General features: G+C 40.7%; 6 protein-coding genes across 8 annotated transcripts; 3 read left to right on the top strand and 3 right to left on the bottom strand.

The window, feature by feature from the left end:
• The first annotated feature begins 379 nt into the window (after positions 1 to 379).
• Positions 380 to 2,371, top strand: LOC145888868 (uncharacterized protein CXorf65 homolog). The gene is made up of 5 exons (XM_082979738.1): positions 380 to 488; positions 560 to 623; positions 720 to 806; positions 1,581 to 1,703; positions 2,034 to 2,371. Exons 2-5 carry the CDS (start codon positions 587 to 589, stop codon positions 2,246 to 2,248), a joined length of 462 nt encoding a protein of 153 aa, XP_082835864.1. The 5' UTR covers positions 380 to 488; positions 560 to 586; the 3' UTR covers positions 2,249 to 2,371.
• A 5-nt stretch (positions 2,372 to 2,376) lies between these two features.
• LOC145888867 (uncharacterized) lies at positions 2,377 to 3,365 on the bottom strand. 2 transcript variants are annotated; one of them, XM_082979736.1, is made up of 2 exons: positions 2,906 to 3,365; positions 2,377 to 2,677 (listed from the first exon to the last, which is right to left on the bottom strand). In XM_082979736.1, exons 1-2 carry the CDS (start codon positions 3,213 to 3,215, stop codon positions 2,442 to 2,444), a joined length of 546 nt encoding a protein of 181 aa, XP_082835862.1. In that variant the 5' UTR covers positions 3,216 to 3,365; the 3' UTR covers positions 2,377 to 2,441. The 2 variants fall into 2 exon arrangements, with proteins under 2 accessions (XP_082835862.1, XP_082835863.1); XM_082979737.1 differs by having other exon boundaries at positions 2,377 to 2,674.
• A 5-nt stretch (positions 3,366 to 3,370) lies between these two features.
• Positions 3,371 to 4,173, bottom strand: LOC145888869 (GEL complex subunit OPTI-like). The gene has a single exon (XM_082979739.1). It carries the CDS (start codon positions 4,129 to 4,131, stop codon positions 3,793 to 3,795), a length of 339 nt encoding a protein of 112 aa, XP_082835865.1. The 5' UTR covers positions 4,132 to 4,173; the 3' UTR covers positions 3,371 to 3,792.
• Positions 4,174 to 7,343: 3,170 nt separating this feature from the next.
• LOC145890528 (placenta-specific gene 8 protein-like) lies at positions 7,344 to 9,195 on the bottom strand. The gene is made up of 3 exons (XM_082981636.1): positions 9,008 to 9,195; positions 8,428 to 8,561; positions 7,344 to 8,164 (listed from the first exon to the last, which is right to left on the bottom strand). The coding sequence occupies exons 1-3, from the start codon at positions 9,141 to 9,143 to the stop codon at positions 8,060 to 8,062; spliced, it is 375 nt and encodes a 124-aa protein (XP_082837762.1). The 5' UTR covers positions 9,144 to 9,195; the 3' UTR covers positions 7,344 to 8,059.
• Positions 9,196 to 9,810: 615 nt separating this feature from the next.
• Positions 9,811 to 15,416, top strand: LOC145890526 (uncharacterized). 2 transcript variants are annotated; one of them, XM_082981634.1, is made up of 10 exons: positions 9,811 to 11,574; positions 12,077 to 12,226; positions 12,584 to 12,739; positions 13,124 to 13,289; positions 13,625 to 13,728; positions 14,068 to 14,201; positions 14,434 to 14,523; positions 14,625 to 14,746; positions 14,868 to 15,052; positions 15,203 to 15,416. In XM_082981634.1, coding segments are annotated over exons 1-10 (1,173 nt in total). In that variant the 5' UTR covers positions 9,811 to 11,510; the 3' UTR covers positions 15,205 to 15,416. The 2 variants fall into 2 exon arrangements, with proteins under 2 accessions (XP_082837760.1, XP_082837759.1); XM_082981633.1 differs by having other exon boundaries at positions 14,868 to 15,056; positions 15,203 to 15,415.
• Positions 15,417 to 21,067: 5,651 nt separating this feature from the next.
• On the top strand, positions 21,068 to 27,159 carry LOC145890523 (uncharacterized). Its single transcript, XM_082981627.1, has 3 exons — positions 21,068 to 21,189; positions 22,099 to 22,272; positions 23,236 to 27,159. Exons 1-3 carry the CDS (start codon positions 21,123 to 21,125, stop codon positions 27,150 to 27,152), a joined length of 4,158 nt encoding a protein of 1,385 aa, XP_082837753.1. The 5' UTR covers positions 21,068 to 21,122; the 3' UTR covers positions 27,153 to 27,159.
• Positions 27,160 to 27,271: the final 112 nt, after the last annotated feature.

Raw genomic sequence — 27,271 nt, 5'->3', positions numbered from 1 at the left:
CAGATCAACCGCATGTTAAAAGTGTTAGAGGCAGACGAAGGAAGAACATGATTGTTGCTTTCTGTGATAACTTAGGCACCCTGAGGATTATTACATAAAATTATGTACATCCTCATCTTCCTTGATATTGAATGTGCTTAAACAACACGGAGTTTACATTCAGATTTGAAAGACATGTCGAAAATAATGCGTAGAGGCAGAACGTAGTCACGACCGCCTTTGACAACAAACACAGGGCGCTCCATAGCATTAACCAGGCCTAAATCTTTGTGCAAATTTGTGACCGCGAGGCGAAATGATTTTAAGAAGTTTTACGCAGTGTGTGTGTGTGACGATTTGCCAACATTGCTGTGAATATTTCAACCACTTGTACTTGAAAATGCAGATAACAAACAGCTTGTTTAATCACAATATGTGCATTGTTTCGTGAATGTGACCAACCACTTTGCCTTACTGCGTGGACTACTGTCAAGAAGGATCAGCAAAAGGTATTTGTAGTTATAGTTTGATTGCGCTTATTGAAACACGAGTATTTTCACACAATATCCTTATATTTTAGAGGATTTCAAACAAACGCCTGCTCAGCATGTCAAATCAACTTTTCATAACTGTGAAATATGGAGGTAGGTTATGTGTAGCGACCCCCAACGTTTAATTTGAAGACGGTTTTAGTGGTGGTGAAAAACAATACTTGATTCACATGAAACTCAATTTCACAGACAATAAAGAGGAACTTTTCAACCCGCATTGCAAAAGCTTGCTTCTCCTGGAGTGTATCAAAGAGAAATGTCAATGCGAGGATGGAAGTAGGCAATGTTCTTTTCTTGCTTTTGTCAAATAGTTCGCTATTGCTGTTATATCGTGTTCGTCCGTTCAACCATTCTAGGGCATCTCAAAAGTGACAGATACGAGATAGATTCCCCAGGGTTCGCAAAGAAAACAATTATCGTTTGCGCCAGGAGATGGATTGTTATTTCTGACTACCGCGAAAACGGGATTAAAAAGCCACGTACGGAAATGCCGTTTAAGTAAATAATGGCTCACGTATACACAAAGAAAAACAACCAAAATGCGGCAATCCGCGTACCTGCTTCTTTCGCATAGGAAAAAGCGTAGAGTCGTAAGCTGAACTGTAACGGAACAAAGGAGCTTCTTTGCTTTGGTTGGACTATAGTTCCAAATCCAGACACCGCGAACTTGAAACGACTTGCTACAAACGTCTTCCATATTGTCGCTTTTGTGTCATGCTCACCTACAAGCTAATTCCAAACATAACATTTGGTGCCGTTGTGTACTGAGTCTTTATTTAGATAGGGGGGACATTTTGCAAAGTGTTCTCTCCAGCAGCACACTGCTGTTTGTTGCATAGAATCGTATACGTCTGATATATTGTGACAAATAACAGCTTTTGGAGCAAAACTTGACACTTTAGCAATATTTGAACATCTGGTGCTTAAATGAAACGGTAAACGTAGCTGGAACAACCCATGACATTCATATTAATGACTTTACACCGCGTATCGATATTTTATTATTATTGTTGTTTGATAATTCTTACGGTCACCTTTTGTCCCACACAGTTACGCTCGATTTAGTTGACGAAAGTGGACAAATCTCAAACATTTCGGAAAAAGAAAACCTCACAGACTACGCGAGCCAACATCTTGAGGGAAGAAGGAAATACGTTCTGGTCAAAATCACAAGTAAGACCCAAACTCTATCTGCGGCATTAAGTTAGCATCACGTTGTTTAGAATAGGTTTGACGTTTTGAAAAGGGAAATTTAGGAACTGTCTTGCGTTGGAACGCAAAACTGGTGATGTTTTAAAACCCCAATTTTCGCCAAACTTGACAAGCACAACTACTAAAAACATAATATTTCTGTTGCTGGCAGGCATATTTATTTTTATCGCCTGCTCCAACAAGGCCTCCTCAGGGCAATGGAATAAAAGTTACGTTTTACTGTGCCAGAAGAACAGACTATTAAACTACTAAAAATAGCCCGTATTCAGTTTACCACTTTGTATGCCGCAGGGTCGCCCAACATAGAAATTGAACCGCACAAATACGAACCGTTGCTCAATAATATCGAGAGGTTGTACCCAGACCTTGCCGAACGGTTGGAGAGGATGTCTAGACCAGCTCAACAGTCGCCCAAAGGGAAAAGCGTGGCAAGCAACAAAAAACGACTCCAGGCGCCGACGAAGACCAAATCGCCGAAGCGAAATTCGCTGGCTCGAATCTACTAGCTTTAAATAATGCATTTTTGCTTTTTTATAAACACGCACTTTTAAGATTTGAAAAAAAGAAGGCACTTCGCACTGTAATAGAGTCTTCCACCTTTTCAAAAAAAATTAGGCAGAAACTCTTTGTACGAGAATTTTTATTTTGGTGTGATTGTCTGTCACACCAAAACGACCACGACAATTCAGTGTTGGCAGATTATCGGTTGCTTAAACCAAGGCGATTTTGAAATGAGGCGCCGTCGCCCATCGTAGCTTGTCTATTGATCTCTTGGTGGCGCTGTCGAGACACAATCTCTTCCAGGATTTCGCCGTCGCCTTTTACCAACCTCGATCGTCCAGTCTCTTCGTCGTAAACACGTCTCACGACGCTCTGCTTCGCCTCCCACTCTGCTTGTGTCATAGGCCGCATAGCTAATGCACGGGGATCTGCTGCTGGAAAATTATGCATCATAGAAACATTACAAAAAGCATAAAAACTATCCTTTCAACAGAGAATTGATTTGATACGGGAAAAACAGCTTATTCCTTTGTTACTCAACATAATTTGGTATGTAAGCATTCAATCATTTTAGCAATATTTTACTTAAGATAAACAGTCATTAGATCAGGTGACATGTTGGATAGCATATATATTGGGAGCTAGGATGTGAGTCAGGTTACCTGTATCTGTATGGGAACTGTCTACTCTTGCTTTCTTTTTATATTTCTCATCCTTTGAAGAACTTTTACTGTGCTTTCTTTTTTTCAGTTTTGCTTTGTTCTTTTTTTCCTTCTTTTGGCGTTTTTGACTATCAGTGGAACTGCTGCAGGATGCTGACGAAGTGGACCTTTTCCTCGACTTGCTCTTCCTCTTTTTCTTTTTCAAGTCCCTGGATGCAGATGCTGATTCGGGTGAGCTTGAGGATTGTCTCTTGTGCTTTTTTTTCTTACTGCTAGATCTTCCACGAGTGTCCTTATGGCTGTGCTTCATTTTAACTTTGCCATTCACATGAAAGAGAATGTGTCACATCTAGTTTAGAAGGCCTGTCTACATACATGCCCTTTTCATGGTTGAATAAGCGGTACAATTACTTCATCTATATGTCCTATGAATGTTTGTATTACTACATTGTGTATATATATACCTGGAAGTTTAAACACACAAATGTTACTGCTGTATATATAATTGCAATGCAGAGTTAGACAATGTACTAAGATTGGGCAGCAAATAACTTCATTTAAATAATTGCATCTGAATTTTGAAGCAATGTTTGATACTTGTTTGCTCCAAAATAAAAACAAATATATTTCAAAATCACCACTAAAATTTGCAATATATGTGATTATAAATCAACTAAGATTCATTTAAAAGGCAACTTCTAGGAAATTTTGCAAATGACATGTTATATAGGCTACATCATACCGTGAGCTGCACCAAATTTAGATCAACAACTATATATTAAACTACCACCACAAGAAATAGGATTCCAACAACATGTACCAAATCAGGCACACAATAACATAACAATAAAATTTTGCTAGTTCATATAAATGCCCACAACAATGCATCATGTAGAATGTAAAGATGAGTAGGTAATTATCCAGGACACAAGAAAAGTCGCAAATGCAGACAAAAATCCCTCCTTTGCAAGTTCTGTAAACCCTCCATACTGGTCAATATCTTGCTTCTGATATTCAGTAACATAGAAATGCATGGACAAAGTGCTAACTCCAACATACAGAGCCATGGCAACAATGCCGATCAGCGGGAATGTTCCCCACAAAATTCCAACAACTACAGCAAGGATTTGTCGACTCCAGTAGACAATATCCAGGAGATCATCTTTGTCCTCCCACTTTGCACCTCTTACGAAAGCCTTGGTCAGGAGACTCTTGTTTTCGTCCATCTACCCGAACTAATTGTTTTACCTCTTACCACTACACATGCAATTCTTTAAAACATAACGAAGCAATAAATCTTTAGGTTTTGTATAGTAAATCTTCATGATGCATGGTCGCTTACTCTGCATGTTTTAAATCCCAACAAAACTTTGCTGCTGTCAGGACATTACACCCTAAACTGTACTTTGACAATTAAGTAATAAAATGAATGCTTTCCGTTTGGGTATGCGTGAGCATGGCATTACTTCTGCGCTTTCCGTTTGTGTTTGTATTTTTAGTTTTGTCAAATCAAATATACAGATTTTATCTGTTTTAAAATTGCGGGGGACAAAAGGGAGTTTTTGACGAAACCAAAAAATACCCCAGCAACATTTATAAGAAATGAAGTACAAACTTCAAAATACTTTGTTACAAAAAAGAGCAACTCACATAATTTCAAACAGTGATTCATGCTTTTTCCACAATAATTTTTTGAAGTATCCGCTGGAAGCACATTTTATTGGTTTGGTAAAAGTGCAATTGTAAAAAAATCAAAAAAAAATCGCAGATACAAACTTTTTACATATATTAACATACGCCAGGTATATAAATTGTAAATATTAAAATTAGCATTGCTTCTACGCTTTATTGTCACCATTGCAAGTAATTCAAAAAATTATTGTTTACTGACAGTTCATTGTGCTGCATGTCGTTATCGCAAAGCCATAATAATCAAAGAAAAGGGTTCAACTATAGTTCCGAAACGACGTAAGTAGATTTAACAACCATTATTTGGATATCCCAGGTGGTCCATTTCTCTTGCCAATTGGCACATGGCACACATATGACAGTTGCTGAGAATGCAGAAGTCGTCACAAATGCCCCCCTGCAAAAGTAGCACAGACAAGGTTTAGTAAACACCCCAAAGTTTCTAAAATAGACGCCCAGTGACAAATATGGACACATCTTAGAAATTTGGACGTGGGGTTAACTCTGGTTATATAAACCTTATGTTCATGCGTCTTGCATTCCATGACATTTTTTTACTTACTCCGATATCATGGGTTCCCCGGAATCTGGCCCTCATGGCGAGATGGCATCCGCTCAGTCCAACGCAGCAGTTCTCACCCATGCGAGAAGCCATGCACCCAAAATACCAGTTTTGGCAGCATAAAACGCAGAAGCCTGTAACATCACAATGTTTTTCACTTTAGTGATTTTTCCCTACTGGCTATGATTGTTTAATTTAAGCTTTCGAGTAAAAAACACAAACGATGATACGGAAACGGGTTAACCAACGTGTTGTATTAGTTTAAGAATACAAATTGAAATAGGGTTCGCTAAATGTATTTTAGTGTTTTACATCACAACAAGTGCATATTGCAAAAATGCGCCATGATTGGTCGATTTGCCTATACAGTAAATGAAACTACATGTGGGTGTATATTGCATACGTACAGACTTTAATGTCCGCGCAACAATCCGACAAGTTTGACGACCAAGCTTTCTTTCCGCCGGGCTGCTGTATCACCACGGTCGTAACATTGGTAAAAGTTGGTTGTTGTGAGACCACTTGGGGCTGATTCATCTGCATAGTTGAAAGGATTCCGACGCCAAAAAATTGCAAAAGAAACTTGTACACAAGTTATCCTAAACAAACAAGACAGAAGCGTTGTAAAAGAACAGTCGACCGAAAATATGCAATTTTTTGATTGTTGGGTTCCATTTTATTCGGATGGGGACGAAATTATGCGAAGCAGGCCTATCTGTTCACTCCCACTCGCTTACTTTTCTATATATTTTAATGTGCCAGTGGGTAGTTGACATAAAAACTCCGGATGAGGTGACAACGTGGGTCTGGCGATCGAATTGGATTGTTATGCGAGTCAAAAAATATACAGCAAATTCCTTGCTGCTCCATGGTGATACTTGCTAATTAACTTGGTAAGTTCCTGGCCCTCGATTACGCATCAACTTACATTTTGTATGTCTTTTAAAGGAACAAGCCTCTAATTTATGTCAGCAAATTTATTCAGGAAAATTGATTTCGTTTGACTATTCATCATCAGATTGTTGATGTATTCGACTAAGTCTAAACTTAAAAAAATCAATGCATGGACAAGTTTCTGTCTCGCATTTCTTTATTTCTTTAAAAACGGAAAAAAAGGCTCTCTCTCGCGCAAAAAGACTTTTATTTGAAAGTACCAAAATCTTGCTTTTAAACAAACAGCATAAAAATTATCGAAAACATTTTACTTAGCATTCACTGCAATCCAACGAACTAACTGTCCCAACACCCTGCGCCAAATTTGATGAAAGTGAAATCGTCAAATGTTTAAGCCGTTGTAAAAAGTAGTAAAAAGAGTTCAACAAAAAAAAGACAATAAAGAAAATGTCAGACACTCGTCCGCGTTTGCGAGAATTTTGGCCCAAGCGCAGTTAAAAAGCCAGCGTGTGTTTATTTTCCATCCATTGTTCAGGATTTGAATTCATTTACATACTATTTACACAGAAAAGCAAATAGTTCAAGATGAAGGTCAACTACCATAGTCTCAAATGACTTGCAAAAATTTTTCCCAATATCGGACGTTACAAAATTGTTTGGGGTTTTCTATAGCATATAGAAAGCAGCTTTGTTTTCGTTTTGCCTTGGTTAAATAACAAACCTTTTTCACGAACCAAATGCTTTGTACCCAAACCGTGCTTGCTCACTGTTATGACGTACGTGTGTAGAGGTAAAGTGATACAAAAAAAACGACCGTTAAGTTCACCAGTTTAAAGGCCTTTTTGTATTTACGCCTATTCTTTGAACCACGACCATAAAAAAACACAACTCCTTTTGCAAGAACATGATAGCGGTTGATTCGGTTGGTATTCGTGAACTCCGAATTGCTTTCTTTTGTGAACCGTTAGATGTAAAAGTATTTTCGGAGTTGTTGTTTTGAAATATTTTTGTAACTCGACAAAAAGGCAAGCGGTGTGTCGCTCTTAGACGAAATACACTTTATCTAGTCAATTCAGTCTTGAGAGGCAAGTTCGCAGTATTTGCGTTTGGATGCAGTTCCTTACAACACCGCCAGTCTCATGTTTGCGCAAAAGTGGGAAATTATGTCACATTTTAAATTTTGCCGTTCTTGCGTAAACGCATGACTCTAGGTTTAATAACAAGTCTGGTGGCTTTTGGTGTTTAAACCTTTTCAGACTGCACGACAGTTTGCATTGTTTATGCAATTTGACCGAAGCAAACGCACGAAATTCCATCAGAATTAACTTACACTGTGATGTATCAAAATACATAGTTTTCCCCCATGTATGCGATTCAATCCCATTCATTGGGTAACTTTACTACTCCGTGTTCGCAGCGGGTGATACCAACCGGTATTATACAAACTAACGCCCCTTGAACCGATCGCAATCAGTTCCAACCCGAGTAACAAGTTCAAACAGGTTAAAGAGCACACGATTTTCCTGTAAATTGTGTTCTCCATTCAAGGCATTCAAACGGGTTTTGCGACTTTTACAGTTGTGTCAACACCCTGAGGAATGTTGTAAAGCTGAAGTGCGTCAGCGAGCAAGTTGCAGCGAAGACAAAAGGATGTCTGTTGTTTGTAGCAACCCCCAGTTTTTATCAGATTTTTTTAATTCGTCGTATAGTCGCAAACTATAAGGCATGGCGATAGCAACATCAAACACATCATTCAAGGTAATATACCATGTCACGTTTGCTATGTTTTTTCAAAGTGCAAACTATAGATGACGCTGCAGTGTTAGGGCAAGATATGCATTTTTGCAAAGCCTCATATTAAACTACGTTAGTTGGCGTTGACTACGTTAACCGCACAGGCAAATGACAGCTATACAAGTGATTATTGACGTTAATAGAAGAGGTAAGTTAATGCATTGCCGGTACAAACACTACAAGGACTACAAAGAATTGTCTCAGGGCAGTATTGTTTAGCACTTAGAGGGATATCCCAGGTGGTCCATTTCTCTTGCCAGTTGGCACATGGCACACATATGGCAGTGGTTGAGAATGCAGAAGTCTTCACAGATGCCTCCCTGCAAAATTAACACAGACAAGATTTTGTAAAACATTCTAGAATTGTCTAAAATAAGACAAATCTTAGAAATTTGGACGCGATGCAAAACCTCATACACAATATACACAGTTGTTTATCCACGCTACATAATTCTTAACTTGAAACCACGTAACAGGTCGTTCAGTATAAACGAATTACTCCTCAATGGAAATTACTATTTAATAGTTAAATCACAAACGTTGTCCCTTTCAGACCGCAATCCAATGACGTCAGTTATCTCACCCCTATATCATGAGTTCCACGAAATCTGGCCCTCATGGCGAGATGGCATCCGCACAGTCCAACACAGAAGTTCTCACCCATGCGAGAAGCCATGCATCCAAAATACCAGTACTGACAACAAAAAACGCAGCAGCCTGTAACAAAACCTTAAGATATTTAGAAACAGTTTGTAATCGTGGTTTTCCGAAAAACAATGCGACCACTCTGCCGTCGTATATAAAAACTTCAGGCAAAACATTTGCGGGAAAGCAAAGCAAGCAAATTGCATTAAACAGTGGTTCTTGAAGTTTTTCTGATGACAAACTATTTCAACAAGTCGTACTAACGTTCCTAACTTAAAACGTTACTTTTTATTTTTGAGTTACAGCTTTAAACTTCTTTGTACGCCTCTGATTATATGGTATTGCACAAATACGCGAATAAGTTCGCGAAATTGAAGTTTCTCAAAACTAATCATGAAACAATATCAGTTAAATTCTTACCGGAACTGCGTGCATTCCACACCGTATCGGCTTACTTTTACCACCGCTTTTATGGTTAGAAATATTAGAAGGAGCAGATACAAAAAAATGATACGTACAGACTTTCATGTCCGCGCAACAATCCGACAAGTTTGATGACCAAGCTTTCTTTCTGCCGGGTTGTTCCACCACCACGGTCGTAACATTTGTGAAAGTTGGTTGTTGTGCGATAACTTGGGGCTGATTCATCTGCATATTTGAAAGGATTCCGACGCCAAAAAATAGTAAAAGCAACTTGTACACAAGTTATTCTAAACACACAACACAGAAGCGTTGTAAAATAAGGTTCATGCAGGCCGAAAATATACTCAGTTTTTTATTGTTAGTTTCACTAATTTAGTTGCGATGAAACTCACAAAGCAGGCCTGCTCAATCGCGCAACCTCACTTTTCTATACATGCTACTGTGCCAGTGAATATAGTTGACCCAAAACTCCGCAGTTTGGCGACAACGTAAATAATCTGAACTGCCACGGTCGTAATGTTGGAAAAGTCGGTTGTTGTGTAACAACGTTTGACTGCGCTGAAATTACCAAACTATCTGCACATGACTGAGAAAGGATGTTAGCAGAGATTTGTCCACCTGTCTATCTATATAGTTCAAAACATAAACAATTTCCAACTGCTTAAATAATTTGTCTAAATCCTAATCATTTTAGTCAGTTGTCCTGTTACACCACTCATGTGGTTTATTTATAAACCATTTTGTATGAAGCCATGAGTTTTCACTGTTGCAAGTTATCAGTTCACTGTATGTATTGGGGGCAAATTTTAAGTGAAAAAAGGTGTCTAATTTTCTGCATCATTGCACGTCAAATGATGTTTTGGTGGCGGATCATTGGAAACGAGAGCGTATCGCAAGGGCAAGGCGACACGGTAGAGCGGGCCTATGTAAAAGTTTTGGTAATATAATGGAGTCTGCGCAACGCAACGCAAATCATGTCTTTGTATGAAGAAATTATTGTTGAACGACGATGGTCCACATCAGGAAATGCGAAGTAACCAGGATCGGATATCGGATTAACACCACCAGCAACCTTCAACCGAGACGCGTTTATACCCCGTGATTCTTGAAGTTTTTCGCGAGCGTGTTTCGTTGAAAAGATTCACCGCAACGGCGACGCACAGACGATAAATCTATCAGAACGATTTGTGTTTGTAATAATCAGTGGCAGGTTGAGTTAGTTGTTACCTGCCTCTTTTTTCATGAAAAATTCCATTTCTTTGTTTGAATTGTTACGCCCCTTGAAACCTCGAAACGACGCACATAAGGACGTGGCGACGCGCAGTTTAAAAGCCGTGGCCTTTACCAATGGATTCGGACGAGGGTACGTAGACATTGCATAGAGTGGTTATACGCAAATATGCTGCCCGATAGATGTTTCGGCAAAAACATTGGCCTGAAAGAGCATAAGGATAAGATGGGAATTTACAGTTTTTTTAGTAAATCAAACACGGATTATAATTCTGTGGTATTTCCAACCCCAATGCAAATCACACCAACCACTTTGCATTGTTTGCAACAAGGAGAAAGCTAAATTGGTGTCATGATGTTTTTTTCTTTCAAATTGATTTAACACTAAATCTCGAAGCCCGAAGTACCTTGCGCTCGTCAACGAAGCGCATAATTTTGTCCATCGGGACATTTCAGAAAGGAGAATTGCACTTCTGGCGGCTCGGGCTTATGATACGTGGCATAACACCGCCCAATTGCCAGGAACTTATCATTTATTTTCTGGTCGTGACCAATACGATTCAAACCACGTCAATCAGGGAAAAACATGCGTCGTTTTGGGAAAAGTGTTTCGAGAAATTGTCCGACCGCAAGTTACGCTTTACGCTGTTGCATTATAACTTTAATAAACATAGGAAAATTTATACGAAATTTGCAATACAGTAATTGCAAACTGTACCCGATATTTTACCATTAAAGCAGCTCTAAACCATATAATCTGCAACTTAACCACAAAATAGGATCTTCTTCTAAGTGTGGTGTCGTATAGATCTCCATTCAAAGTTCTAGTCTGTTTGCAAACTGTTGAGTGCTGTAATCATTTCATGCATACACTAAAGAACTGCGTCGTTTATTGCGTTGTGTTCCATTTTCGCCATAGTATTTCACACCGATGGTTAAACTCAACCACAAAATCAACAAAAGACCTGCGAAATTGGGCAACGATATTTATGCGCATTAATTGAATTATTAGGATTGTTTGACCGAAAATACTTGTTAAAAAAATGACTGCGACGAAGCAGCAAGTCACATTCCACTCCGTGTTGTGATCGGACATAAAGTTGGAAGTGGACACGCGCGATTCGGTGACAGTCACGGAGAAAGTACTTCACCTTTGAGGCGTGTCAAATCGAAATATGTTTCCAGTTCATGGTTACGTCCCTCCTTCGGAAACGAGAGCCACGATCGCATTAATTACGCCTAATTGCAATTGCTCCGAAATCGCCGACGTCCAACGGCATAAAAACCCAACGACGTCCCCTAATTGGGCGTATTTTGTGAAAGTACGCTGTGAGTTATATTGTTTCCGTATCAACCGCGCTGTACAAAATGCTTAGTTTTATAACATGTTTAGTAATTTTGACAACCTTCGCCACTTCACAGGCTGATGTTGGTAAGTAAATTGCACGCATACTTTCTTTTATTTTTCTAGTATAGTTTGCCGCAGTGGAAATAAACGTAAAAATTTTTACGTGTTTTTCGAAAATGGACGGTTTACAATAACCCAACACCAGCAATGCGTACTTTGCTATGTATATATTTTTATGCGCATATATTTTTTTTTTATTACACCGGGATTCGAACCCATCATATCCTTGCCGCGAATTCTTAGTATATGGGTTTGACCGAAGTGCAATTTACTTAATTTATTCCCAGAATGAAGCAACGGCAGAGCCTCTTTCTTTCTGTCGCAGAAATATAAAATAATAGGGAAACAGTGGTAAGATTTGTCTGACAAATATATGGGGTACGCAAATCGTTTTCAGGGGCTCGAAATACGCGCACGTTGTTTGATCGATAAATCACATTGCAGCCTTGTTATATGGCAAACCAAAAATGCATTTGAAGAGCGTTTTTTTGTTTGAAAAGATTTTAACTGAGAATCTATTTCACAGATAGCAACTGTAAGTGCTGGGTGAAGTCATACAGAAGAAAACCGTGCTTCCCAGCTTCGGCACCCGTGACACCAGAACAATGTGAAGCAGCAGGATGTTGTTACCGTCGCCCTAGACTCTTCTTCGGAGCAACTTGCTACAGAGCAACAGGTCAGTTTGAGCGGATTATGAAATTTTGTGTGAAATTGTTTCTTTATAGTACCCTGAAATTTTTTGATGTATTGTCGATATACGGAAGAATGGATTTGCAAATTGTAATCACAAAACCACGATAAAAATCAGAACAGCATTTTTTTGCATTTGTGTTTGAAAACCAAACTAGGCTTGTAGTCAGTGCCTCATTACACACCTGCACTTGAATAGTTCAATTTTTATTTCTGAAGCATGTATTTTACGGTGATTTCTGAAAACATTTAGGGGACCTTGAGTCCGGTAGAGAATACGTTAGAATGTGTTTGCAGCAACGTACACCCATTTTTTTCATTTTGTTCTGATTTGTTTCAACAGGTGTGTGTCCGATCGAGCAGTGTCGCGTAAACTTGAGTGAGCGACAACAGTGCCAAAAACTTTACAATCGCTACGTTCTTCCACGCTCTGTGTGCGAGAATGCAGGTTGTTGTTACAACGCCGAGTTCCAGCCAAAATGTTATCAACCTTCAAGTGGTAATGGCCTTAAATTTGACTGAAATATTGATTACACTTTTGATTACCATGATTGCGCTTTTTTTTTATAAATAGTCACTGAAACGTGGCTTGAAGCGTTGTTGCCATTTTTGTTCGCTTTTACCCGCATTTAGGTATAGGCTTCATTGCGCCTTCCTATAATTTCCCCAGGCAGACCGAGGAAATTCCCTATCCAAAGCTTGATACTTGTATGGTAAAAATTCAATCACTATCCCAGAAAGCATGGTTGAATGGCAAAAGACTGACACGGTGTATTCTAAATCGAATCCATGTAAAAAACACCCAGCATTTCAACAAAGTTTTTGCCCATTCTGCAATGTTTTAACATCAAAAGTATTAACATCAATAAATAAACTATTGCAGATATTTCCCAACCATTTGCTGCGCCGACGCAAAACTACCGCACGGTGGATCCCCTTGAGCACGTCCACTATTTGAAACCGAAATTCGATAGGTTTGGGGGTGCTCGGATCAAGAAAGTTTGTCCCGATTACAGACGGAGTCAATGTGGCGGAGACGACACTACCAGGTGTGAAAAATCTTTCCGTACACTTTACACTAAGATAATTCGATCTACAGTAACCAATCCAAAAATGAAGTGTGAAGTTGTATCTATAACGTTGGGCCTGGTTATCCCATGGTCGTGAGTTCAAACCTCACCGGAGCTTGATTTTTCAGATCTCGCTCCGAACTTGGCTGATCCAGCTTGGCTGCAATGCCAGGCAACGTTATGATTTTGAGAAGAATTTTGTTAATTGCAAAGTAAACATCACGCTGTTACCCACAAATGCATGCGACTGTCGTACACGACTATCACTGCATATTTTTATAAAAGTTACGTGAATTTGGCCCCTTGCCATTCAGGTCCCGGTGTATTGCCTTTGGATGTTGCTGGGATCCGATGAGAGTAACTAGCAACCTCACTCCTTGTTTCCACGCAACAAGATTCATCACCAGCCTGGGTTCAAGTAAGAATGCAGTAGATCAGGCCATGTGTGAAGTGGGGTAGAGTTTTATTGCACAAGCTCCAATGCACCGCTTCTTGTTTTCTTGTTATAATTAAGTCATGTGTGGCTGGAAAGGAAAAGGGAAACAAAAATCGTCAAAAAGTTTAGGTTGATTTTCGTTTAAAAACTTGTTCTGTACAGTTTTGTAAAATGTTAACTCCAGATAAAGCACTTCGTTTTTTTTAATGCGATTTTACTCCAGAAAGTGTTGCGCTACAGCTTTGGTCATAGTACATTTCACGGTGGTAACGTCTGTCGGTTTGTAATCCACGGAATCAAGAAATATTCATTTTTATACAGAAAAAGTGGAACTTATGCTGGTTGTTGATTCGTCGGGTTCCATAGGAAGTTCCAACTTTGGCTTAATTAAGAACTGGATGAAGAGTTTTACTGCACAGTTTGACATTGGTAAAGGCGACGTCAAAATTGGAGTGGTAAGAAACCCAGAATATAAAATTAAGGAGTGTGGAATATTTGTTTACACTCTGTGCCCAATAGAAAAAATCTAACCGCTAGTTTGTATGGGCATCGCGGCATCGCTCTAGTAATGTTGTTTCAGGACCCCAATATATATGTTCTTTTTACAAAAAAGGGAAACCTTCACGAACGAAGATCATACTGGGCCAAGCAACCAGTTTTATTTAAATATTTGTTTTTGTCACGCAGGTTCGATACGCATCCACGGTTTCGACTCAAATTGTTCTCGGTCAGCATATTGACCAATCTATGATGGACCTTGCTATCGACTCCATAGCGGTAAGGGCGTAAGGTGTAACTACCGCCTTTCGTGAACTATTTTTTAGTTTCATAAAACCTTTTGTAGTTGCAAAGGAATTCAACAAATGATATTTTTTCAGTATACCGGCGGCATTACACTTACAGCCAGCGCAATCACACATACAGTGCTTTCTGAATTCCAACACCCTGAAGCAAGACGAATCATTTTGCTTATTACTGATGGTTATCCATCTGATGCACCGTAAGTTGCCGGAATGTATGTTTCCAATAAGTCCGCTTTTGGCATTAAATATTTGTAATTAATCCGCACATGCCTTTGAATATTATTCTGCAAATTGTGACAGTGTTCAATGACATTTCAGAAACATTCCGGCCGCTGTTGCATTGGCAAAGAGTAACAACGTGGAAATCCTCGGTTATGGAGTTGGCCTTGGAGTGGACATGTCGGCTCTGTTGGCTGTGATTGGCAGCCCTTCGAGGGTGTTTTTTGCCAATTTCCACGACCTGCACAGCAAGACCGATGACATTGTAGCTGCAATGGGTGTTTGTAAGTGTGGCCTCCAAAGGTTGAAACCTGAATACATTGGTGGTTTTTGATTCTCATGCGTGAATATTTTATAATTTTGGCATAATTCTTTTCTCTAGAAATAGTTATTACTATATTGATCTTTTTTTTAGACTATCCTTGATTTTTCAGAGAAAGATGATGTTGTACGGAGAGGAAGAGGTCACGCCCACAGTGCGTCGTGGATTCTATTATTTATTCGTGATGTTTGTGTTTTTTGTTTGTGGACGTTTGGAAAATGAAGCGTTCGAAAATGTTTTTCAACACCTGAAATACGCACATGTTCTTAAACACTTTAACGGGGACACGGCGTATGCAATGTTGAACTTACAAAAAATAGAAACACTACATTCGACAGGTTAGCATCAAAATATGGTCCAGTAAAAACAAGCTATTAATTTCAACAATTAAATTTTGAGTTGAGCAGTGAACTTTTTTTTAAGTAGCCCCAATGTAGTTTTTTTTAACATCGTGTCGATAAACTGCACATTTTATACTTTATCGCCTGAAATACAAGTTTTTACAACAAACAACATCATATTTATATGAGTTACGCATGTACGGAGCAATGTTTGTTTGTCAACCGTCCGTTCTAAAACGCCCTCGCCCATTAGACATTACAGCGTAGACATTCTAAACCCCGGGAACACCGCCACCATAAACGTATGACAATTTCTGGCAAACAGTGATTGAACTTTCTCCGCAATGTATTCACATTCAATATATTCAGCTAAACGTCCAATTCCAAGACAATCAAATTTTGGCATTTAATATCACAACGGAAACAGAAATATTCTCCGAGCGTATATTATTTTTAGTTGGTTGCAGGCAATCCGTATAACACAACTGGCGAAACAACTCTTTCTTGATCGGATTGAACTGCAATATGGATCCGAATTTTCGGCAATCCAATTTTACTTGTTTAAATACAAACAGATAGTCGAAGATATATGTTTGCACAACGCTAGTAACGAACCCTGAACGATCACCAACGACGTCGGCGACGAGACTCATCACTCAAAGTAAACAGAGAACGCCCTATTTCGCTCGACACCAATTAGTGCAAGTTCAATTTCGTTTTTTTTCACACGACAAGTCTGCCCCGGGGAAACGGTTGCAACTACATAACTGTCTTTGAGTAACAAATATATATCGCTTGCGCTTTCAAGCAATAACCGATGCCATATAACGCAGTTAATGTCACCAGTATCCGGAGTTGACGGACAGGTTTCAAGAAAAAGGAATCTGTTTTTAACGTCAAACGAATAACGACACTCGAGTTAAGACGTTTCTTGTGTCAATATATAAGAGCTGCTAGTATATTGTTGACCGCTATAGTTTCTGCAGATGTGCTTTTTGTAGTAGAATGATTTTTTTTTAAATCTAATAAACAAAAGAAATTTGATTTAACTTCGTTTGGTATACGCTATATTGTTGTATGCCACTATTGCAATCACAGAATAAATCTCGGTTTGTTAAGATAAGTTAGCTTGTGTATTGATAGTTTAATTACATAAATAATTAAAAAACAGTATTGCATAAATAAATATCTGTTAATTTTAATGGTAAAGTTCAGCAGGAGTTTAGACATGAAATTTTTGGTGGTGATATTTTTCTTTGCTCTTACGCACTTTGGAAGTTCTAATATTGGTAAGTGAAATTCTTTGCATTTGATTTGAATTTGTGCCAAGAACTTTTTCGAATTCTGACAATCTCTTTGACAACTTAAATGCAAAGCGTATACTTCGCAAGAAATTTTACGTAGGAAATGAACCCTAATCGCACCGGGTGTAAATGACTATTGCACGCAAGTTTTATTGGAACGTTTGACGAACGACAGACCAATAGCACGCCATTATACATTTACTGTTTGCGCGCAGATGCCAATTGCAAGTGCTGGGCCCCTTATTACAGAAGAAGTGCATGCCCGGCTGGAAAGTCTCTAGGTTCTGAATCATGCGGTGCGGCGGGGTGCTGTTACGTTCCACGGGGAAGATACAATTGCTACGCAGCAGCAGGTCGGTAATTACATCACCAATTATCATCAATAAAAAAAGTTATCACATGTGTTTTGTGTCAAATCGGTTCTTGTAATTATTCTTTAATCGCCGTGGCGATTTCCACCTCATACACTTTTATCACAACTCTAGTGCAATAGACTTTTGTCCACTATTGTCAACTTTTGTGTGATGTTCTTTTGAAAGTTATGCATATGACATTGATAACAATTGATTAAGAGCTGCAGACAGGGTGTAGACACTGTTTCGACCTGTAGGGTTTCATCAGTGCCGCTGATGACTATGGCACTGTGCTAGCTAATGGCTCTTTCTTGCACTGATAACTATTCACTTTTTACCACTGAAAACATACAGTCGAATAATTTTTTGCGAAGCCACCAAAAATACGCGACCCAAACCCAAAATAATCGCATTTCACTTTGTTGATAAATAACCATATATGTCGTGACATTTCAGCTACTTGCCCCATACGGGAGTGCCGTGTTCCACTGGGCGGACGAAGGCCATGCAGAAAGGTCGAGAACCGAGTCTTGTTGCCAAGATCAACCTGTGAGAGCGTGGGTTGCTGTTACGGAGAAGGCTTCGAGCCACGTTGTTATGAACCGCTTGAAGGTTACATTTTTTGTCAGTAAACTGGTCAAACACGTTTTCTTATAATCTGTAGTCTTTTGTGATGTAAATTTGTATTGCACTTGCACTCAAAAATTTACGTTGAGAGGATTTACTCGTTGATGACATTTATATTCATGCAATCGAGTAACCTTCCTACTAGTTGCATCCCGCAGCTATATAAAAAAAGAGCTCCTGTATGTAGTAAATAGTAAAGCCTTAAAGCAAAAAATACGTGTTTTTTAGAAATTATCAACCCGACACAGTCTCCGATCTATTACAAAAGCAAGGATAAAAAGGCTAAAACACCTTACTTGTTTCGCAAGTTGGACTATTACGGAAACAATAAAATGCTCGTAGACTGCCCGAAGAGGGGGCGCAGGCGATGCGGTCCGTACATCACCACGAGGTAAATTAATTTGAGTAAACTTCTACACTGCTTTCTTCAAATAGTTGTGTATGACAACCATGTAAGGTTATTGGCGGCATTGGTCAAGCCATGTTAGCGTCTCTCTGTCGACTTGTATTGTGTTTTTTTTCACTTTATGTTTAAAGTGGTTGATGCTGTCCTAAGAAATTTGGATTTCGTGGGTATAAATGGTCGTGTTATATGATTTCTATGTGTAGGTCCAGATGCAAGGCGTTCGGGTGTTGCTGGGATCCGGTCAAGGACAAGAGTTCTCCCACATGCTTCCACGCGAACAGATACATTGTGAAGCAAGACAAAAGTACAAACATCGGTTTTGTTCCAGAGTTCATGGCTGAGTTCAAGTTTAATTAAAATTTTCATTTTAGTGTACTTTCGTTTTATATTCAATGCAGTTCACACCCAACCCCCCAAAAAATCACATCCCTTTTAACGTGACACATTTATGCAGAATACGTTGATTTAATTATCTTGATCGACGGTTCCACCTCAATTGGAGCAGCGAACTTCGCATTGATGAAGAACTGGATGAAATCCTTTACCTCGTTGATTGATGTCAAAAAAGGAAAAATCCAAGTCGGTGTGGTGAGTACAAAGCACACTTGCGAATTTCCTGAGGGGAAAAGGGCAATCACAAATATTCGTTACTTCCCAGGTAAAATATTCATCGACTTTTACGACAGAGGTGAGATTGGGGTCGATTACAGACAAAACCCAGTTGAATGCTGCCATCGACGGGATAGCGGTATGTTCATCTCTCTGTGTTTTAAAAGACAGAACCGAATACAAACAAAGGAGTAAAAAGGATATTTTTGTCCTAACCAACCTTACCTTCTTTTAATAAAAACTGCCACAAACCATTATACTTTCAAGCCTTATTATTGAAAATATCTAAGTGCAAATTTTAAACCGATTGTGTAAATATTTTTAACTTATTATGAATAATCAACAACATAATGTTTTTCTGCAGTACACCGGAGGTACCAGACGTACCGCGGAAGCCATAACGCAGACGGCGCTAGTGGACATGCAGAACCCAACAAAAGTTCGATCCACAGCGCGTAAAATCATTCTGCTCCTCTCCTCAGGACCTGCCGATAATCCCAGGTTGGTTCACGGTTGATAAAGAAACGCACATATTTTAATGCAGTGGCGTTTAATCGAAAAGATACCGGTAAATGATTCACAAACGCGGTAATGTTTCGTGCAAGCTATCGTATCGAGATCATTAGGTTTAGAAAATTTACACTTTATTGTGGATTTTTTTTTTAACCAGCAAGATATCCAACTATGGAGCACAATTACATACTAGCTACCTAGATAAAGATTGATTGGTGTGAATGGTGAACATTTAGGTTGGGGAATAGCCCTATGGTTACCGCTAAGTTCGCTTCCCAAGTGTAGGAAATGACTGGATAGTTCAGATTGTATGATATAAAATGGAATTTATTATCAAGATTAAAACCAATGCAACATATACATTACATATACATGTTATACCTAATTCAAACTGTTTTCGGTCTTCAGTCTTCTTCCTAGCGCAAGCTTTATCGCCAACGGTCGATTAATCGACGTGTTTGGTTTCGGTGTGGGACCGAGTCCACCCCAACAGGAGCTGTTACTTGTCGGAAAAACTCAATCAAGGGTCTTTACCGCCGGTTTCACCAGCCTTGCCGGACAAACCCAAAATATATTGACAGCCATGGGGATTTCTAAGTATTAGGTACTAGTTGTTAGTGTTTTCGATATTTGCATATAAATGCATACTGAAGATGAACACAGTTTACTGTTTAGGTATTTACATTATATACGCCTACCAATATGTTAAAATAACAAGATGATACGAAACAATATTTCGCTCCCAAATATAAATACCTTTTCAAGAAATTTCTTCAACTCTTAAAGGTATAAGCTGGCGTTTGGAGTGTATTTGAAACTCCTCAATGCCGCGTGTTACATTTAAATGCAAATGGTGTTTTTGTGCAGAGGTCAAGTATATGCACGACCCAGGAACAAACGCCGAAATACGAAATATACAGCAGAGGAAGTCTTGTGTACACATTGTTTCGTTGTAACATCACATTCGACAATAAATTATATGTTCAATATTCAAGAGCTATATTGTGCGGCCTTGTGATATAAAGACATAGTTTTGAACTTGGTAAGGTATTTCCATCGAACATACAGGCCTATACTCAGTTACTAAAATGCTGGCTTTGATGTTGATGTTATAAGACATACTGGATTGCTTGATATTTAGATATCTTGCCGCTTTGTATCGTTTATGTGGCACGAAAAACTTCTGAAGTGAAGTATTGGTGGTAAAATAAAAATAAATTGTCTGTAAGAAGCGCTCTAAATTTAAAATTAAATAAATTATTATATCGGGTATATTTCTGTGTAAATTCAAAACATTGATAACCACAGACAGGTCAGTAGAACTAAAAATATGTTTTGCCTTTTAACAAGGAATCCTCTAAATCCAACTAAACCTGTCTGTATCTGATCGGTGTTTTCACGCAGAAATATCACTTACGATACGGTGCTGATTGACAGGATCGCCAGGGTACGTCAGACAAATACGAACATATCCAGATTATAGTTTTACTAATCCGCAATACATTATCATACCAGTGCCATACATAGCAGTTCGGAATGCAGAAGTTAGTACTACAAATTTGTTGTAATCTAAAATGAACACAGAAATGAGACAAGATTCATTCAATTAAACTGAAACAGAATGACACAGAGGACAAAAACTATGTCTATGCCATTTTTTATTCACTCCTCTGTGTAGCTGGGCGACACAAGAGCCCTTAATCGGTTCTCCGAATCACGTTTTGTGACGCGTTCATGCGCGAATCGGTCTCAGAGCGGGAACCCCTTGTACGCGAAAAAAACGCGTACCTTAAACATCGTTATTATTAGCTGCGAGGTGCAAGCGCGGGCATTCTACAGTAAAGTTTCGTGAAGTTAGCTTCGTGACACTATCTGTGATATGTATCTAGGTTACCACAAGTGTTTTATCGCTGTTTTGCTGCTCTGGAGTGCACGAGCAACAGAAGGTAAGATTTTGCGGGGTGCGAATATTTTTCGCGCAACCGAGTTGGCTGCACAGAAAATGTGGTAAATTTGCTTTTGACTTTCGTTATAACATTGCTTTGGTGAATGAATAACTATTCAAAGTGCCTGCTTTATTTACCATCCAAAAGACTATGGTGTTTAAAGGTGTTTTTGCGTGCGATTTCTTTCGAATAACTGAGTGGGCAGCAGACAAAATGTGGTAAATTCCCTTTCCATTATCATTGCTTTGGTGAATGCATAAACATTCAAACTGCCTATTTTATTAACCATTCAATATACTTGACCTCCAAGCTTGTCGGGTACGGTACTATAGTTAAGCAGCCTCCGAACTGGGGCGAATTTTCGTATGGTGTCTTCAAATCCAAGTTCAGTAATTTGTGAAGTGGAGATCAGTCCCATTCCAAAACAACTTAACAAAAGATGTTTATTTTTGTTCTCTCACTGTGCGCTGTGCCGTGCTAAAGAATATGCGGGTTTGTTCTTGCAACGCTGTGAAACTTTAAACCACAGAGGAATTGCAACAAGTGCTTCCGCTTTCATCCACTCTTGAATTGAGTCGAATAATGGGTGGTGGGGGAGTTTTTTAAATCTACTAGGATAGATTTTGTTGCACAGTTATAATGCGAATACAATGTTTGCAATAAAAACAAGGGTTTTATTTTGTGCTGTTTGCAATAATCAACCAACAACTGCCTTCATGATTTAAAATTTGGGCTCTGTAAGTTGCCTCCGTAACATAACACAGCGTGCAAGTCCCTTACGCTGCCTGCGACGTATTTTTACCTTGATTGATGTAAATTAGTCTGAAACCGTGATGATACGCACGCCGAGCCTCCACTTCCCCTTCTGTCAATCATACGTTCATTAAATCTCACTTCTACATTGATCAGGTCTACACGGACTGACGTGCACCAACCTCACCACCACCTGCACTTTTCCGTTCATCTACAAGGAGCGAGAATACACGTCATGTGCTTACACGGATGGCTTTTCCTGGTGTTCGGCCACAGCTAACTTCCAGGGCGATGCTCGGGCCAAGGGAGTCCCCTGCTACGACTGCAATGGTATATGGCTTACAGTTTTGTATTTGTTTCTAATTATCATCATTTTTTCACTACATCATGCGAATTCCAACCCACGAATCCCGATCATGTTTTCTTCGTGGTAGATGGGTCGGGCGCATTGACCGATAATACCAATTGCCAGAACCAGTGCTTCAAGTTTGGAGGACCGAAACTGCCTCCTATTGGTTTCCCAAAATAATCTTCAGCCGATAATAATTAGTTTGTTGAAGCACATGAGGAATACTTTTACGCACTTGGGTACATGATTTTTTTGTGGCCGCCAGAAACAAGCCTAAAAAAACACAGATCGGGCAATTATAATCACGGACCTTGTGACGTTTTCGTGAGGGTCGTCCGTCACTTCCTGTGGCTGCACACGGCACACAAAGTTCGACTTTACGTGATTAATAACTCGTTATGTCGTATTTTGAATCAAAAACAAAAATGCAGACTGTTGATTGACACTTCGTTACCGATAATTGCCTCTTCACGTTACGTAGTTTGGTTGAAACCAAGTGTTAACCAAAACTTATAACGATCGTTTTACCATGAAGATGAGTGACAAAATCATCGTAAAAATCGGTAATTACCACTATACGTACATTGCGCACCTTTTTAGGCTAATTATAAGAAGGGATCGATTATGCAAAGGCAAGCATTTCTTCATTGTGTGTTGCATCCTTCGTTGATAGGGTTTTCACACGAGTTCTGTGTTTCCATGAACTTGAATTTAAGTCAAGATCAAGTAATGTTATTATATGGTACTAAAAACTTTTGTTGTAAGCTTATAATTAGCTTATAACGTTGATAAGACAACCGAAACAAGAAACGTTAACGTATACGTTTTTTATTTTGTATATAAAACTACGAAAAATTTGACTAGTAATGTGGAAATATTTGCTTACGATTTGCAACAAATTCTATTACAAAACCTACATCCTTACATTGCATGCATTTTCGCAGACCTCTGCACCAACACGGGCTGTGGCAAAAACGAATACCGGTGCGGATGTCCCTTTGATGACAAAACTGTGAGGCACGGAATCGGTCAAAGTTACGTCGCACTTGGACAATGCATTCCACGAAATTGGGTCTGTGACGGAATTTCTGATTGTCCAGATCAAAGCGACGAGCTGTATTGCTTTTGCGAGCCAGGCCAACTACAATGCGGTTGCAAAAGGCCTGCGGAAAGATGTGCGGGCGGTGCTGGATGTTACAATTCACAAGCGGAGGTGTGTGACGGAACAAACAACTGCGCGGATGGAACTGATGAAGTTGCTTGCAGGGCGCCGTTGGTTGATTGCCCGTGCGCCGAAGGTGATGTTCACTGTCTCAACAATACAACAGCCATTCCTTTGACTTACGTATGCGATGGCACGGCGGATTGCCCACACGCAACCGACGAGACCAACTGTTCTTGCACTGGTGGAACCTATCCTTGCGGAAATGGCGTTTGCATGGACAAGATTAGGTTCTGCGACGGCAATAACGATTGCGGAGACTGGACGGACGAGGACCTGTGTCCCGGATGTCCGAGCAACATGTTCCTGTGCTCCTGTTTCAATCCCGGCAACATCACGTGCACAAGCTATGAAGGGTGTTTGAAGCAATCAGATCGTTGCAATGGCTTTGCGAACTGTGGAGACGCAAGCGATGAAGAAAACTGCACTTGTCCTTCCGGCGAAGTTGATTGTCCGTGTACAGGTCCGAATTGTTTCAATGGATCCAGTTGCGTGAGCCCGAGCTTCCGGTGCGATGGTTACCAAGACTGCCCCGGTTGGGCGGAAGAACTGAACTGCTCAATTCCAGAAGGTACGTTTGTGTGTGACTGCTACTTGACAGCAGACGTGACCGGCCTGTGTCTTCAACCTGCATCAAAAGTGTGTGATGGAGTCAAAGATTGTGACGACGACAGTGACGAGGCCGATTGCAACTGCACAACAGGCCAGTTTGAATGTGCGTGTCATCGCAATGGAACTAGGTGTTTTAACGGACGGTCGTGCGTATCAACAAGCAGGTTATGTGACGGTTACGCCGACTGTCCAGACCACAGCGATGAGGACAATTGCACTTGTCCGTTTCAAATGACTCCCTGTGCCCGTGACAATACCACATGCATACACAACGACCAGATGTGTGATGGTGTAGCGCAGTGTCCCGGCGGCACAGACGAACCTGTGTGTAACTGCGTTTCAAATCGACGCCAGTGCCCAGGTCTCGAAAAATGTGTCAGCGAAAATTTTTTTTGCGACGGTGAAAACGACTGTGGAGGATGGGAGGACGAGGTGGGGTGCGCAATACCTCCAGGAACATTCGCGTGCCGCTGTTTAAACGGTTCCTGCATGAAGACGTATGTTCAGCAGGGCAAAGTTTGCGATCGTGTTAACAACTGTGGCGATTGGAGCGATGAGATCGACTGTCCATGCTCGGGTCTGCGCTGCGGTTGCATTACAGCGGCTCAGAACGAAACATGCAACGCGACTGGTCAATGCATTGACGCGAGTCAACTTGTAGACGGAGTGCGGGACTGCTTGGATGAAACTGACGAGCCGTGTGCAGTGAAGATGCATAACTGTAAAACGTGCCAGGTTAAAACCGCGCAATGCATCACCCAGGAGACGTCAGAAAAATTTCTGACTTATGAGCGAATGTCAAGTGGGTTCAATGCAACATGTACGTTTGTATCCGGCAGTAACAATAGTGGAAACTCCCAAGGAAAGTGGGCGTGCTTCACACATTGCCAGCACGATCGGGTAGAGTGCACGACCCCGCTACAATGTGAAAACGACCTCTTCGTGCCCCTGCCAGGCTTCTGTGACCGCAGACAGGACTGCAGTGACGGAAGCGACGAACGACCCGACAGCATGCCGGGTTTTAAGTGCATCGGCATGTACTCGGCCTTTCGCTGCGTGCTTCCGCAATCAAACTTGTATGACGACATCACACAGTGCAAGGATGGCTCGGATCAGTGCTTGGCGGACGGCAAAATGAAATGTTTCAGTTGCTTTGATGGCGGTATGGTGATATCACGACGCCAGGTCTGCGACGGCGTTGCAGACTGTCATGACCTTTCGGATGAATGCTTCTGTGACGACCAAACCGTTTGCGAAGCTGTGTTCGACAATTTTGCTTCGGATTGTCCTCACGGCATGATGCCTTGCGCGAATCAGACGGACTGCGTCAAACTTGATACAGTCCTCTGCAATGGTGTGTCGCAGTGCATGCGAGGTGTGGATGAAATGTATTGCACTTTGGCTACTTCCACCGACCAAGGGAAGAACATCAACTGCAGCACGAAGTACGGACTGACACAGGCCACTAGGTGCGACAAGAGGCCAGAATGTAGAGACATGTCTGACGAATGCGTCGACTGCCCGGATAAACCTGCTTTCTGCAACGACAGTTGCCGTTTCTTTTATCCAATGGGTGATCGGTATTGCGACGGTATACGGGACGATGCCTGGGCATATATAAACGACAGCAACTGCGGCTTTGGGTTCGACGAACGCTCTTGCCCGACCAGAAGGGATTGTGGAGATGGCACCACTGTTGACGTCAGAAAAATGTGTGACGGAGTTATCGACTGTTTGAACGGGATGGACGAAGTGCAACAGGCGTGTCCGAACCGTTTTTACTGCTGGAACGGTCAACCATTGTCGGTGGACGTCAGTCGGCAGTACGATGGGTTTGCAGACTGCAGCGATGGTAGTGACGAGACCGGTCTATTTTCTTCCCTCACCGAAATGATAGCAAATCCAGTTTTGCGTGTGTTAATTTGGATAATGGGCATTCTGGCGTGCTTTGCCAATTTGATCGTTGCCATAAGCACAATTCGTAAACTAATCACAAACACTACGACATCTTCGTTCGTTCGAGTCAATCAGATTCTTGTGATCAATCTCGCCTTATCCGATTTTATAATGGGGGTGTATCTACTGACACTGGCAATAAATTCGGCGCGATTTTCTGGTAACTACTGGCTTCATGACAAGCCATGGCGGTTTGGAAATCTGTGCAACGCTTTGGGATGCATGGTTGTGATTGCCAGTGAGGCATCTATTTTGTTTATGGCTGTCCTAACCACGTTTCGACTGATGACTATACGAAACCCCCTGTCCATCGCATCAAACAAATCACTGAAACTGGTGGCAGTCGTGTTGCTGGTTTGGGGAATTTCGGTGACCTTGGCTGTCCTGCCGTTAGCGGACAACCTCTCTGGATACTTTTCGTCAGGCGCTTGGTTCCCCAATCCGTTTACCAAGTCGGAAATAGTTGACAAGCAAGCACTCAGGTTAATGGCAACGCGTATGTACAGATACGACGGCAGAGTCCCACCATCGGACCCTCTGTCGTGGCACCAAATTCTGGAACAACTCGAAACTCGTTTTGATGTGAAGGCGCAAGTTGGCTACTACTCGGAGAACAGCGTCTGCATGCCCCGTTTTTTCGGGAGAAACCGTGACGACTCGAGCCACTTTTCAACTGTGCTGTTGACCATCAATCTCCTTCTGTTCATTTACATCGCCTTCGCTTATGCACACATTTACAAGGCCAGCAATAACCGGGTGCAGTCATCCGAAACCAATCGGAGCAGGAAAATGCAGAAGCGCATCACACGCTTGATCGCAACTGACTTTTGCTGCTGGATACCTCTGTGTGTTTTGGCGTATATTAATCTTGCTGGGGTACAACTTCCAGTGGTGGTTTACGCAATAAGTGCCATCGTTCTTTTGCCCATCAACAGCGTTCTTAACCCCATTCTTTATTCGTCAGCACTGGGAAAATTCTTCCACAAATGCAAATCAAAGGTTCAAAGCTCCCCTGGACAGCTAAATCAATTTTCCACAAGTGACCGCACTGTAATTTCCACTATTCACTGATTGAATTGCGTCACGCATGTTTTACCTGTGAATATTATTCACACGACTGTATATATGCAATTAACCTATATATACCTCGTTGTGACTAAACGCACTGCATGTCTCTTTTGTAAAACACG

This window comes from Ascidia mentula, chromosome 2 (assembly GCF_947561715.1).
Source record: "Ascidia mentula chromosome 2, kaAscMent1.1, whole genome shotgun sequence".
NCBI classification, from domain to species: Eukaryota; Metazoa; Chordata; class Ascidiacea; order Phlebobranchia; family Ascidiidae; genus Ascidia; species Ascidia mentula.
Note: the sequence above shows the minus strand (reverse complement) of the source record. Positions and strands in the feature narration are given on the sequence as shown.

Bases quoted from the DNA above. Each gene is read 5' to 3' on its own strand.
- LOC145888868 (XM_082979738.1), top strand. From the start codon at position 587: ATGTCAAATCAACTTTTCATAACTGTGAAATATGGAG. The intron at 624-719 runs GTAGGTTATGTG...TCAATTTCACAG, and splicing joins CATAACTGTGAAATATGGAG to ACAATAAAGAGGAACTTTTC. The intron at 1,704-2,033 runs GTAAGACCCAAA...TGTATGCCGCAG, and splicing joins CGTTCTGGTCAAAATCACAA to GGTCGCCCAACATAGAAATT.
- LOC145890523 (XM_082981627.1), top strand. From the start codon at position 21,123: ATGTATCTAGGTTACCACAAGTGTTTTATCGCTGTTTTGCTGCTCTGG. The intron at 21,190-22,098 runs GTAAGATTTTGC...TACATTGATCAG, and splicing joins GAGTGCACGAGCAACAGAAG to GTCTACACGGACTGACGTGC. The intron at 22,273-23,235 runs GTATATGGCTTA...GCATTTTCGCAG, and splicing joins CCCCTGCTACGACTGCAATG to ACCTCTGCACCAACACGGGC.
- LOC145890528 (XM_082981636.1), bottom strand. From the start codon at position 9,143: ATGCAGATGAATCAGCCCCAAGTTATCGCACAACAACCAACTTTCACA. The intron at 8,562-9,007 runs GTACGTATCATT...GTTTTGTTACAG, and splicing joins TTGCGCGGACATGAAAGTCT to GCTGCTGCGTTTTTTGTTGT. The intron at 8,165-8,427 runs GTGAGATAACTG...TTAATTTTGCAG, and splicing joins GTGGAACTCATGATATAGGG to GGAGGCATCTGTGAAGACTT.
- LOC145888869 (XM_082979739.1), bottom strand. From the start codon at position 4,131: ATGGACGAAAACAAGAGTCTCCTGACCAAGGCTTTCGTAAGAGGTGCA.
- LOC145890526 (XM_082981633.1), top strand. From the start codon at position 11,511: ATGCTTAGTTTTATAACATGTTTAGTAATTTTGACAACCTTCGCCACT. The intron at 14,524-14,624 runs GTAAGGGCGTAA...ATATTTTTTCAG, and splicing joins TTGCTATCGACTCCATAGCG to TATACCGGCGGCATTACACT. The intron at 14,747-14,867 runs GTAAGTTGCCGG...ATGACATTTCAG, and splicing joins GGTTATCCATCTGATGCACC to AAACATTCCGGCCGCTGTTG.
- LOC145888867 (XM_082979736.1), bottom strand. From the start codon at position 3,215: ATGAAGCACAGCCATAAGGACACTCGTGGAAGATCTAGCAGTAAGAAA. The intron at 2,678-2,905 runs GTAACCTGACTC...ATAATTTTCCAG, and splicing joins CAGTTCCCATACAGATACAG to CAGCAGATCCCCGTGCATTA.